Genomic DNA, 12,934 nt, shown 5'->3' with positions numbered 1-12,934 from the left:
TCACACTCACACTCACACTCACACACACACACTCACACTCACACTCACACACTCACACTCACACACACACACACACACACAACCCAGACATGCTGGAGCCAGTCTGTTGGGATTATGTGGAGAGTGTAAACTCATCAATGGGCGACTTAATTAGGACTAATTGTTGACCACGATCTGCTCGTTAGGTCTCGTTTGAAGTGCGTGGAGTTGCGCGCATATGAAAGCGCATTGTGAAACCGTGGCGCAGCGGATCAATGCACTGCAGGGTTTAGGGAGGGTTTCTTCGGCGCCTACATTTGATTTAAATACATCTCATCGTATTATTGTAGGTCTGTATGCCAACCTCCTTCTCCACGTGTGCACAAATGGCATCTTAAATGCTTAATGAAAAATAACCACTTTAAAAAAAGAAGCATGCATATTGTTCTTTGGGTATAAAAAGTGTTGATGTTGCATTATATTTTTCTGTGTGGGACAGCTCTAACTCACATATTTAACTAGCTTCAGGGTGTACATTCTATTTGGTAATAATGTGAGCCTGTATTTATGCTATGCTTTTAAACGCTTTTCATGCATATAAATGGCACCATGTATGATCACTAATAACAATCTATTGCTTTTCACTCGATTTCAAATCTGAACTGGGTTTATATATCTATATATAATAAATCCAGAAACCTAAAATGCAGCATAAATTAATAAATAAAAATATTTATATATTTCTATGTTGATGTTGCATTATAGGAAATAAATAAATACATTATTTAGACTTTGCTGACCCGAGATAAATGATGTACAAATACATAATTGTCAGATCACAAATGATAATTTTCAGATCAGATCATTTTATTGATGGCATTTGGTTGCAGATGATCAATAATTTACTTTAACTTATATCAAGTATGTGAAATGATCCAAGAAAACACTGCATTCCTGAATAAAGTCTAAATAGAGTCACTCTCGAGTTGAGTGCATGTCACAGCATCTGTTAACTTCACAGGAAACGGATTGAGATTAAAAGCATTTGAACAACACATATTTCAGATCGATTCACTTCTGAAACCAGTCTTATCAAATGTGAACTCTAAGCCTGTAAAGTTCAAATTGAACACGGATAAATCACCAGTAACGCAAACTTAGGCATAACAAATACTTTATTTCTGATAATAAATAAACTCCTCTTTTTAATTAAACCCTTTTTTTTTTTTTTTTTTTACCAAAAGCATAACTGTACAGATATTGCACACAGAATGTGATTTAAGTGTTTTAAAGGAACGAGTCTCTGGATGTGTCTGTCTTCAGTAGTAATGCTGCTGGAGACAGATGAGCTGGTGATGAGGAGCCAGCGGCATCATCTGCGGCATCAGCGCGCCGTGAGGCGGAAACGGAAGTCGCTGTCTGTCGTAGCAGTGGTACTGAACCGGAAGCACGTGCGGAAGAACCATCTTTGGCAGCAGATAGTCAGCGCGCATCTCCTGCACTTCCCGCTTCAGCTTCATCCTGCGGTTCTGGAACCAAGTTCTGACCTGGAGAACAAAAAGATACATTTCAAATGCGTTCGATTTTTCAAAACGTTACTTTTGTTCTGACCTAAAGAACGAAAAGATACATTTAAAATGCATTCTATTTTTTTTTTCAAAACGTTACTTTTCGAATCATTTCAAATACGATTATTGGAGAAGCCCATGTTTTACAAGAAAATACGATTTCATTCAAGTGTTATTTGCCAATTCCTTGACATTTTGTGAAACTGACTAGTCTTTTCGGTGTATAAGAGGAGGCTTTTTATTCTCAATGTATTTGGAGAAAATAATTGGCTAGATGTAAATACAGTCCTCGAGTGAAGAGAGTAGTCTGCGCGCGTCTCACCTGAGTTTCGGACAGGTTGAGTTTCAAAGCTGTTTTCACTCTCTCTCCCGCCTCCAAGTATTTGTGCTTGCTGAAGATTTTCTCCAGTTTGTCGATCTGCTCCGGAGTGAATTTGGTTCTGATTCTTCGCGTCGCCGCGTCTTTCTCAGTCTCGTGTCCATCGATGGAAGCGCATTCAGACGCGGCCGCTTCGCTCTCATAACCAGACGAATATCCGCTGTTTTCTGAAACTGAACATGTAATATAACATTAAAACACACTCTATTGTCATTCACTTGAATAAAAACCGAAAATGCATCGAAGCGCGTATACTTACAGCTTGGAGATGAGCAGCTTCTTTGCGTAACCAGAGTTGTGACCTCCTTCTCTTTAACGGTCTCTGGTTTCTGTTCAGCTTTGTTAACCTTTGGTTTTGGCTGCAAATAAACCTTGTCATGTGATGTTGGAGGTCTCGGCTGAACCACACACGGCACGTGTGGCCTGCGCGTCTCTTTCTCCGGCTCCAGAACGTCTTGAGGCGGCGAACCGTGAAAGCTTTGTGCGAGCCAGTCCACAGAAAACTTCTTCACCATGATTGCGGTCTGTGTGTCTGAGGACGTGAATGTATCCGAGTACAATCCAAGACAGTTTGCCAGGCCTCCAGAAGCGGCCTGAATATATATATAGGTCCGTCCCGCATCACATTAACATATGCATGGAGGAGTTAACGCCTGGTCGATTCTCAATCATTAGGCCTAATGGGTCGTTATTGAAGTCTTTACATATCCTGTGATTGTGTGAAAGCCTGGCGCCAGCTTGTCTGCGAGAGCCTCTGGCTCATCCAGCTGTCTGCATAGATGGAGTGTCAGAACAACTGGATCCGAATGGCGCATTTATGGCGAAAACTGCAGCGTTAATATTGGGAATTTAAAGCTTAAAGCCAAGAAACTTAACAACAACAACCTTAAACGATTAGTAAAACTTTTTAAATATTTTACACCAATTCTCAACATAATTCTGATAATAAATCATTGTATTTGACTCCTATATATCATGCGAAATATGCGTCGATTGCTTATATATCACGGTTTCCACAAAAATATCGTGCAGCAGAACTGTTTTCAACATTGATAATAATCAGAAATGTTTCTCGAGCAGCAAATCAGCATATTAGAATGATTTCTGAAGATCATGTGACACTGAAGACTGGAGTAATGATGCTGAAAATCGTACAATATATTAACATAGAAAACAGAAATTGTAATAATGTCACAACATAACTTTAGTAAAACTTTAAAAATGTTTTAATTTAACCAATTTTTACCATATCCCGCTAATAAATCCTTGTATTTTGACTTATTTTACCTTCAGACTTTTTTATTTACATTTTAATTTATTTTTAAAAATATAAATACTTCATTAAACAAATTATGATAAAACAACGTTACTTTTAGAAAGTAACACGGTCAGAACCTTATAGAAACGAAAAAAAAATTTCTACAACACACCAACATATCTGCTCCCAAATTTGACTAACTTTGATTATATATCAGCCTCTTTTTTTTCTTTTGGTTTTCAGCGATCAGAAAAAAATATATTTATTTGTTGTGGCTTCCTCCTGATTTTTTTTTAACAAGTCTGTTTTGCTGTACTGCAGTGTCTCCACACACACACACACACACACACATGTTGTGTTTCCATGTTTTATGGGGACATTCCATAGGCGTAATGGTTTTTATACTGTACAAACTGTATGTGCTATTGCCCTACACCAACCCTACCCCTAAACCTACCCCTCACAGGAAACTAACTTTGTGCATTTTTACTTTCTCAAAAAAACTCATTCTGTATGATTTATAAGCTTGTTTCCTCATGGGGACCTCAAAAATGTCCCCACAAGGTCAAAATTTACTAGTATTACTATCCTTGTGGGGACATTTGGTCCCCATAACGTGATAATTACCAGGTACACACACACACACACACACACACACACTAAGGTGATTCGACTGTAGTTCAAATGATGGTGTATTAACACATGCTGCTGCCTGTGGAGTCTCTGGCGCCACCGTCCATCACAGCAGCGTTTGGCGCGGTCGGCAAACATCACGATCAAAGGGATTACAGTAGCAACACAATTAACTTTGATTGACCAGCAGTTCAAATGCTAATTCACACCCGGACAAGCTCAAGCCTGAACCACTGATTCAACACAACTACTAGAGACCGTGAAAACATCTCACTGCACCAACCTAAACCTGTGCAAAGTTTACTTGCATTGATTTGCTTTATATACAATTGTATTTCTGCATATGCACAAATGTGCATGTATAGGGTTATGCATATTTAATGTCACTCATGCTAAAACATTGTAAAGCTGAATTTAACCAAACCAGTAAAGCTGAATCTAGAGATCAATAAGTTTAAATAGCTAGTCTTCACTTAAAAAAAGAAATTAAGTGCATAAGATGGTTTGGCAATTTTTTAATAAATAAAAAATATTACATGCCAAAAGGTGTTGGAAGGAAATATAACGACTCAATTCAAAAGTCTTTACGTAATTGCGTGTTTATTTGAGGTTTCGTGATGAAACAAAGCCCGTGATTCAATAATAATACTGATAAATCCGAAATAATGGCATGTCAGGCGGCTTTGGCACAGAGGTCTGCAGTTAATCAGGGATTTGGTGTTATCAGACTGTATTTGAATGCCTGTGGATGAGAGACAGAGCCTTGGAAAGGATCGTTTAGCTGGACAATGATGATAACGGCATGTTGACTGTTTCCTTTATCAGTGATCTATATAGTGCCGGAGCTCGAGCTCTTTGAGTCGCAATTAAAGCCTTTATCCGAAGCGCTTTGATCCGCCGCGGAACAATGAGAAGGATCCGCTGCGCTTCCTCTCCTCCGCGTGAGACTCCGAAACAAACCGCGGAGCTCCATTTAATTCGAATGTGGTATGATATGATGGCATCCAAGAACAGCGAGCAGTGTGTGGATCGTAATGCAAATTCATCTTATTTAATTGACAGTCATCAGATCAGCGAACACACTGATGGTTTTAAAGAAAACCTTTTAAGCAAAAATCACCGTGCTGCTGTGTTAGGGAATACAATAAGAACGGTTATGAGTGCGATACTTTTTGTTGTATAAAAAAAGTAGTTCATATCCAGTTACTGACATGTCAGAAGCACAGATATTTTGTTTGCTGTTTAATGATGCATACATGTTTTTGCACAATTCTATGAACGTCCAGTGCACTACAGGACAAGAGTATTTTTTAAAGTTTTTGAAAAAGTAATTCTGCTCACCAAGGCTGCATTTAATTGATAAAAAAATACAGTAAAATTGTGAAATATTGTTACAATTTAAATAGCTGTTTTCTATGTGGATATCTGTTAAACTGTAATTTATTTCTGTGATCAAAGCTGTATTTTCAGCATCATTACTCCAGTCTTCAGTGTCACATGATCTTCAGAAATCATTCTAATATGCTGATTTGCTGCTCGAGAAACATTTCTGATTATTATCAATGTTGAAAACAGTCGTGCTGCACAATATTTTTGTGGAAACCTTGATACATTATCATTCAAAAGTTTGGGGTAAGACTTAAGTAAAAAATAATAAAAAAAAAATTTATTCATCAGGGACGCATTAAATTGATCAAAAGACATTTATAATTAAAAAAAAAAAAAATATTTCAAATAAATGCTGTTCTTTTGAACTTTCTATTCATCTGTGAATCCTGAAAATATCAGTTCAGCTTTGATCACAGAAATAAATTACATTTTAACAGATATTATCAATGTTGAAAACAGTCGTGCTGCACAATATTTTTGTGGAAACCTTGATACATTATCATTCAAAAGTTTGGGGTAAGACTTAAGTAAAAAATAATAAAAAAAAATTTTATTCATCAGGGACGCATTAAATTGATCAAAAGACATTTATAATAAAAAAAAAAAAAATATTTCAAATAAATGCTGTTCTTTTGAACTTTCTATTCATCTGTGAATCCTGAAAATATCAGTTCAGCTTTGATCACAGAAATAAATTACATTTTAACAGATATTCACATAGAAAACTGTTATTTTAAACTGTAATAATATACGTTTTTTTTTTTACTGTATGTTTGATCAAATAAATGCAGCTTTGGTGAGCAGAAGAGACTCGTTAAAACATTTAAAAAAATCATAATTATTCCAAACTTTTAACTGTGTGTAGTGACTGAACAATACCCAGATGAACTACTGCTTTCTCTGAGATGCTGTCTTGTGGAGGCTTTACTATCATCACAGAAGCTGAGGAGCCATCAGATTCAAAGGCTGAAACACAACATGTCATAAAATTATGGTTGTTAGTCCATCACAGGTCAAAGGTGAAGATGGTGAATGTCTGGAAATGTATTAAACTTTTAACTGTGTGTAGTGACTGAACAATACCCAGATGAACTACTGCTTTCTCTGAGATGCTGTCTTGTGGAGGCTTTACTATCATCACAGAAGCTGAGGAGCCATCAGATTCAAAGGATGAAACATAACATGTCATAAAATTATGGTTGTTAGTCCATCACAGGTCAAAGGTGAAGATGGTGAATGTCTGGAAATGTATGCTGCATTCCTGAAAAACACTGCATCAAAATGAGAAGTTTTCATTCAATACGATGCAGTTTATTAGCTCTCAACCTGATTAATGGGCTATTAACACCTATATAATTTAATACGTTCGTAATCCTGCAGTGTAAAACATGTAAATTAATTGGTTCTATTCAAGTCTGAAACTGCAACCTGAAAACCAAACCGGAATTTCTTTCTATTGTTGAACACAAAAGAAGATATCTTGAAGAATGTTGGGTAAACAAACACTTTCTGGTCCCCACTGACTTTCATAGTGTTTTCCATACTATGGAAATCAATGGGGACCAGCAGCTGTTTGGTTACCAACATTCTTCAAGATAGCTTCTTTTGTGTTCAACACAAGAAACAAACTCACAGGCTTGGAACAACTTGTTTTTGGGTGAACTATCCCTTTAAGTTAAGAAGAATCTTATTGACAATGCATCTGAGAACATTTTCAGTTTCTACAGTGTGACCAGTGAGTTTAATTTAATTCTAATGCAAAAGATGCGTAGCTGAACTTTAAAACAGTTAAATAAAAGTGTCAAAATTTAAAGTGCACCACAAAATGGAGAAATGCAACGAGTTAAATATTTAAATGTATGCAAAAGTACAGTATGTCAATTATTTAAGATTCGGTGTAGAAATATAGTCTACCGCATTTACTCTATTATTAAAAGTATATTTTCTCTATTATCTGGAGGAGTTAATAATGCATTATTTTAAGCTTTTCGATCTCAAACAGTTGAATCTTATCTAAAATGCATTAATATAATTAATTATTTTCTCAATAATTATTAATAAATCGATATATTTACACACTGCATTATTTGGTTGTGTAGCTGTCAAAAACTTAAACGCATATAAAAGTCTTTGTTCTTTGAAGAAAGTCATCCATCAAACCGAAACTGGCTAAGGCTGCTTGAAGAAGCTCACGACACTTAAGGTTAAAGATGAGAAAACACCTCCACATCCTAAAATGAGGAAAATCACCAATTCAAACTCCCACGTCTTGTGCTTTCACAGTATTTACAGGAAAATGAACACGTTTTCTGGCACAGACCCATAATTCCTTATCAGAGAGCGACTGTGAACATCTCTCCTCAGCGCTCAGATGGAGACGTCTGGAGTCTCTGAAGGAGTTATATACGGTGGCCCAGAGAGCTCAATGTGATGCAAATGAAAAAAACACATGCAAATAGAAAAATCAGCTGCAAATTAAGAAAACATCATCTGTTTGATGTCATCGGTTTTAACATCCTGATCATATAATTCCTTAGCTTTTTTATTAAATTTTTTTTTGTTATTATTAGCCTAAATAATCTGACGAAATACTACACAATTACTGTAACTGTGAAATGTAAACTGGATACTTTTACAACTTTTTTTTATTATAAAAATAAATAAATAAATAGCCTATATATGATAAATATATATTTTTATTATAAAAAAAAAATAAAGAAAATAAAAAATGGTTACTATAGTTAAACCATGGTAAAATTAACCATACTAAACTAACCATGGTATTTGTACAACTGTGGTTATACAAATGGCAATCAATACATGGTAACTACTTTTACTATAATAAAACCATGGTTAATTTTCATAAGCATTGTTGGGAACCCCTTTGTGGTTTGTGCTACTTGCAGTGTGTTTGCATTTGTTTGTGTTGCGAGCAGGGCCGTTTCTAGCCAATTTGACGCCCTAGGCGAAATCCCTATTGCTCCCCCCCCAAATTATATATATATATTCTTTTCAGACACCAGTTGCTTGTCACATTCAAATTGGTTGTCATAGTAACGACACTAAATTGTGGAGATTCAGTGCATTGAGTTCCACAAATCTGAATGCATTATTTGTAAATTGACTGTTAAGATAAACATTTTGCACAATTTAGTATCTGTAATATCATTGTGTTGCCACTAGATGCCTGTATAGCCCTATGTAACAATCCCTAGTGGCTAAGACATTGCACATAATTTACACATAAATCACACATAAATTAATTTTATTACATTTTGATTTGGATACTATATACTATACTACTACATATTGTTTAGATATTATGAGTATTTGCAGTGTGTTTCTGTTTTTGCAGCGTGTTTCTATTTGTTTGTGTTGTGAGTATTTGTGGTGCGTTTCTGATTTTGCAGCGTGTTTTGTTTGTGTTGCGAGTATTTGCAGTGTGTTTCTGTTTTTGCAGCGTGTTTATATTTGTTTGTGTTGCAAGTATTTGCGGTGTGTTTCTGTTTTTGCAGCGTGTTTGTATTTGTGCTGTGAGTATTTGTGGTGCGTTTCTGTTTTTGCAGCGTGTTTGTATTTGTTTGTGTTGCGAGAGTGTTTGCAGTGTTTCTGTTTTTGCAGCGTGTTTGTATTTGTTTGTGTTGTGAGTATTTGCAGTGCTTTTCTGTTTTTGCAGCGTGTTTGCATTTGTTTGTGTTGCGAGTATTTGTGGTGCGTTTCTGTTTTTGCAACGTTTGTATTTGTATTTGTTGCGAGTATTTGTGGTGCGTTTATGTTTTTGCAGCGCGTTTATATTTGTTTGTGTTGTGAGTATTTGCAGTGTGTTTCTGTTTTTGCAGCGTGTTTGCATTTGTTTGTGTTGCGAGAATTTGCAGTGTGTTTCTGTTTTTGCAGCGTGTTTGCATTTGTTTGTGTTGCGAGAATTTGCAGTGTGTTTCTGTTTTTGCAGCGTGTTTGCATTTGTTTGTGTTGCGAGAATTTGCAGTGTGTTTCTGTTTTTGCAGCGTGTTTGCATTTGTTTGTGTTGCGAGTATTTGTGGTGCGTTTATGTTTTTGCAGCGCGTTTATATTTGTTTGTGTTGTGAGTATTTGTGGTGTGTTTCTGTTTTTGCAGCGTTTGTATTTGTATTTGTTGCGAGTATTTGTGGTGCGTTTCTGTTTTTGCAGTGTGTTTGTATTTGTTTGTTGTGAGTATTTGTGGTGCGTTTCTGTTTTTGTAGTGTGTTTGTATTTGTCTGTGTTGCGAGTATTTGCGGTGTGTTTCTGTTTTTGCAGCGTGTTTGTATTTGTTTGTGTTGTGAGTATTTGCAGTGTGTTTCCGTTTTTGCAGCATGTTTGTATTTGTTTGTGTTGTGAGTATTTGCAGTGTGTTTCCGTTTTTGCAGCATGTTTGTATTTGTTTGTGTTGTGAGTATTTGTGGTGTGTTTCTGTTTTTGCAGTGTGTTTGTATTTGTTTGTTGTGAGTATTTGTGGTGCGTTTCTGTTTTTGTAGTGTGTTTGTATTTGTCTGTGTTGCGAGTATTTGCTGCGTGTTTCTGTTTTTGCAGCGTGTTTGTATTTGTTTGTGTTGCGAGTATTTGCTGCGTGTTTCTGTTTTTGCAGCGTGTTTGTATTTGTTTGTGTTGCGAGTATTTGCTGCGTGTTTCTGTTTTTGCAGCGTGTTTGTATTTGTTTGTGTTGCGAGTATTTGCTGCGTGTTTCTGTTTTTGCAGCGTGTTTGTATTTGTTTGTGTTGCGAGTATTTGCTGCGTGTTTCTGTTTTTGCAGCGTGTTTGTATTTGTTTGTGTTGCGAGTATTTGCTGCGTGTTTCTGTTTTTGCAGCGTGTTTGTATTTGTTTGTGTTGCGAGTATTTGCTGCGTGTTTCTGTTTTTGCAGCGTGTTTGTATTTGTTTGTGTTGCGAGTATTTGCTGCGTGTTTCTGTTTTTGCAGCGTGTTTGTATTTGTTTGTGTTGCGAGTATTTGCTGCGTGTTTCTGTTTTTGCAGCGTGTTTGTATTTGTTTGTGTTGCGAGTATTTGCTGCGTGTTTCTGTTTTTGCAGCGTGTTTGTATTTGTTTGTGTTGCGAGTATTTGCTGCGTGTTTCTGTTTTTGCAGCGTGTTTGTATTTGTTTGTGTTGCGAGTATTTGCTGCGTGTTTCTGTTTTTGCAGCGTGTTTGTATTTGTTTGTGTTGCGAGTATTTGCTGCGTGTTTCTGTTTTTGCAGCGTGTTTGTATTTGTTTGTGTTGCGAGTATTTGCTGCGTGTTTCTGTTTTTGCAGCGTGTTTGTATTTGTTTGTGTTGCGAGTATTTGCTGCGTGTTTCTGTTTTTGCAGCGTGTTTGTATTTGTTTGTGTTGCGAGTATTTGCTGCGTGTTTCTGTTTTTGCAGCGTGTTTGTATTTGTTTGTGTTGCGAGTATTTGCTGCGTGTTTCTGTTTTTGCAGCGTGTTTGTATTTGTTTGTGTTGCGAGTATTTGCTGCGTGTTTCTGTTTTTGCAGCGTGTTTGTATTTGTTTGTGTTGCGAGTATTTGCTGCGTGTTTCTGTTTTTGCAGCGTGTTTGTATTTGTTTGTGTTGCGAGTATTTGCTGCGTGTTTCTGTTTTTGCAGCGTGTTTGTATTTGTTTGTGTTGCGAGTATTTGCTGCGTGTTTCTGTTTTTGCAGCGTGTTTGTATTTGTTTGTGTTGCGAGTATTTGCTGCGTGTTTCTGTTTTTGCAGCGTGTTTGTATTTGTTTGTGTTGCGAGTATTTGCTGCGTGTTTCTGTTTTTGCAGCGTGTTTGTATTTGTTTGTGTTGCGAGTATTTGCTGCGTGTTTCTGTTTTTGCAGCGTGTTTGTATTTGTTTGTGTTGCGAGTATTTGCTGCGTGTTTCTGTTTTTGCAGCGTGTTTGTATTTGTTTGTGTTGCGAGTATTTGCTGCGTGTTTCTGTTTTTGCAGCGTGTTTGTATTTGTTTGTGTTGCGAGTATTTGCTGCGTGTTTCTGTTTTTGCAGCGTGTTTGTATTTGTTTGTGTTGCGAGTATTTGCTGCGTGTTTCTGTTTTTGCAGCGTGTTTGTATTTGTTTGTGTTGCGAGTATTTGCTGCGTGTTTCTGTTTTTGCAGCGTGTTTGTATTTGTTTGTGTTGCGAGTATTTGCTGCGTGTTTCTGTTTTTGCAGCGTGTTTGTATTTGTTTGTGTTGCGAGTATTTGCTGCGTGTTTCTGTTTTTGCAGCGTGTTTGTATTTGTTTGTGTTGCGAGTATTTGCTGCGTGTTTCTGTTTTTGCAGCGTGTTTGTATTTGTTTGTGTTGCGAGTATTTGCGGTGTGTTTCTGTTTTTGCAGCGTGTTCGTATTTGTTTGTGTTGTGAGTATTTGTGGTGCGTTTCTGTTTTTGCAGCGTGTATTTGTTTGTGTTGTGAGTATTTGTGGTGTGTTTCTGTTTTTGCTGCATGTTTGTATTTGTTTGTGTTGTGAGTATTTGCAGTGCGTTTCTGTACTTGGTTGTATTGTGTGTACTTGCAGCACATGTGCTGTCAAAGAAACGAAGATGTTTTCTTAATTTGCAGGTGTTTTTTTTTTCAATTTGCATGTGTTTTCTTAAGTTGCAGCGCACTGAGCTCTCTTGGTCACCATAGTTCTGGCTCGTTGCACATCTGTGCCGGTCACTGGAAAGATGCTTTGACGCGGCGCAGCGTGTCGTGGATCCGGTGAGCGGCGGGCGTCTGGCTGAAGTTGATGTGGTTGTCGGAGGCGAGGAGCGGGATGTCACCCCTGCCGAAGCGTGCGATTCTCCCACGCAGGTACGACTGCAGCTCAAGGTCGGGAGGGTAGGAATAGAGACGCTCCTGAAAGGCGTGGACCTGACTGACCACACGCGCAATGTTCCTGAGAGGAGACAAGAGAAAAGACACTCGAAGCGTGAGTTTGGTTTTAGATTCAAATAATGAAAGAACAGCATTTGTACATTCTGCAGAAAATGTGTGTGCTGTTTATAGGGCTGCACAATTAATCAAAATAATCGTCTCTGTATCCAAGTTTGGGTCGCTTGTAATGAGAATCACTCATAAACCGGCTCTTTAACATTTAAAAATGAAGAAATTATGACAGCTATTGTAATGTTACAGTTGTACTATAAAATAAAATGATTGTTTTTCTTAAATACAGTGAAATAATACACTAGTAATAATTCTTATTTTGTTTAAAAGTTTTATTCAGTAGTAGTAATAATAATAATTATAATAATAATTATTATATTTTAATAATTATATTTTAGAAGAATTAAAATACAAGATCATAGTGTTTATGATGTTTGTAAAAGTTTTCTTTAATAAATACATTTTTTAAATAATTAAAAACAACGATTATAATTATTGATATTATTGTTGTTATTACAGTCAAAATAAAAGTCGGTTAAACATTTGAAAATGGAGAAAATAAGACCGCCATGAATATTAGTATTGTAATTTTACAGCTGTACTATAAAATAAAATGATTTTTTTTTCAATACGGCAAAATAAAACAATAGTAATATTTCTTATTTTGTTTAATAGTTTTATTCAGTAGTAGTAATAATAATAAAAATAATTATATTTTAATAATTATATTTTAGAAGAAATAAAACACATTTATAGTGTTTATGTTTGTGAAACATTTCATGATTCTGCTTTAAAATAATATGAGTCATGAAAAGTGCTATACAAATAAACGTAACAGCTTTCTTTAATAATAATAATAATAATAATTATTATTATTATTATTATTA

At 36.2% G+C, this 12,934-nt stretch overlaps 2 protein-coding genes across 2 annotated transcripts in view; both read right to left on the bottom strand.

The window, feature by feature from the left end:
* Nucleotides 1-1,298: 1,298 nt before the first annotated feature.
* Nucleotides 1,299-6,210, bottom strand: vox (ventral homeobox). Its single transcript, XM_016565410.1, has 4 exons — nt 6,086-6,210; nt 2,186-2,458; nt 1,870-2,099; nt 1,299-1,526 (listed from the first exon to the last, which is right to left on the bottom strand). The coding sequence occupies exons 1-4, from the start codon at nt 6,189-6,191 to the stop codon at nt 1,299-1,301; spliced, it is 837 nt and encodes a 278-aa protein (XP_016420896.1). The 5' UTR covers nt 6,192-6,210.
* Nucleotides 6,211-11,749: 5,539 nt separating this feature from the next.
* Nucleotides 11,750-12,934, bottom strand: part of kndc1 (kinase non-catalytic C-lobe domain containing 1) — a 68,741-nt gene continuing 67,556 nt past the window's right edge. The window contains exon 31 of the mRNA XM_016565409.1: nt 11,750-12,057. Within this exon, the coding sequence (XP_016420895.1) occupies nt 11,835-12,057 (223 nt within the window). The 3' untranslated portion in view covers nt 11,750-11,834. The remainder of the gene's footprint in view (nt 12,058-12,934) is intronic.

This window comes from Sinocyclocheilus rhinocerous, unplaced genomic scaffold (genome assembly GCF_001515625.1).
Source record: "Sinocyclocheilus rhinocerous isolate Xijiao unplaced genomic scaffold, SAMN03320098_v1.1 scaffold1822, whole genome shotgun sequence".
Taxonomy (NCBI): Eukaryota; Metazoa; Chordata; class Actinopteri; order Cypriniformes; family Cyprinidae; genus Sinocyclocheilus; species Sinocyclocheilus rhinocerous.
The sequence above is the reverse complement of the archived record's forward strand: the minus strand, read 5'-3'. Positions and strand labels throughout refer to the sequence as shown.

What these genes read in the sequence shown, in the direction of transcription:
- vox (XM_016565410.1), bottom strand. Translation starts at nt 6,191, where the DNA reads ATGACATGTTGTGTTTCAGCCTTTGAATCTGATGGCTCCTCAGCTTCT. An exon ending in GAAAGCAGTAGTTCATCTGG is followed by an intron (nt 2,459 to 6,085) that starts GTATTGTTCAGT and finishes TCACGTCCTCAG; the next exon opens with ACACACAGACCGCAATCATG. An exon ending in TCAACCTGTCCGAAACTCAG is followed by an intron (nt 1,527 to 1,869) that starts GTGAGACGCGCG and finishes TTTGTTCTCCAG; the next exon opens with GTCAGAACTTGGTTCCAGAA.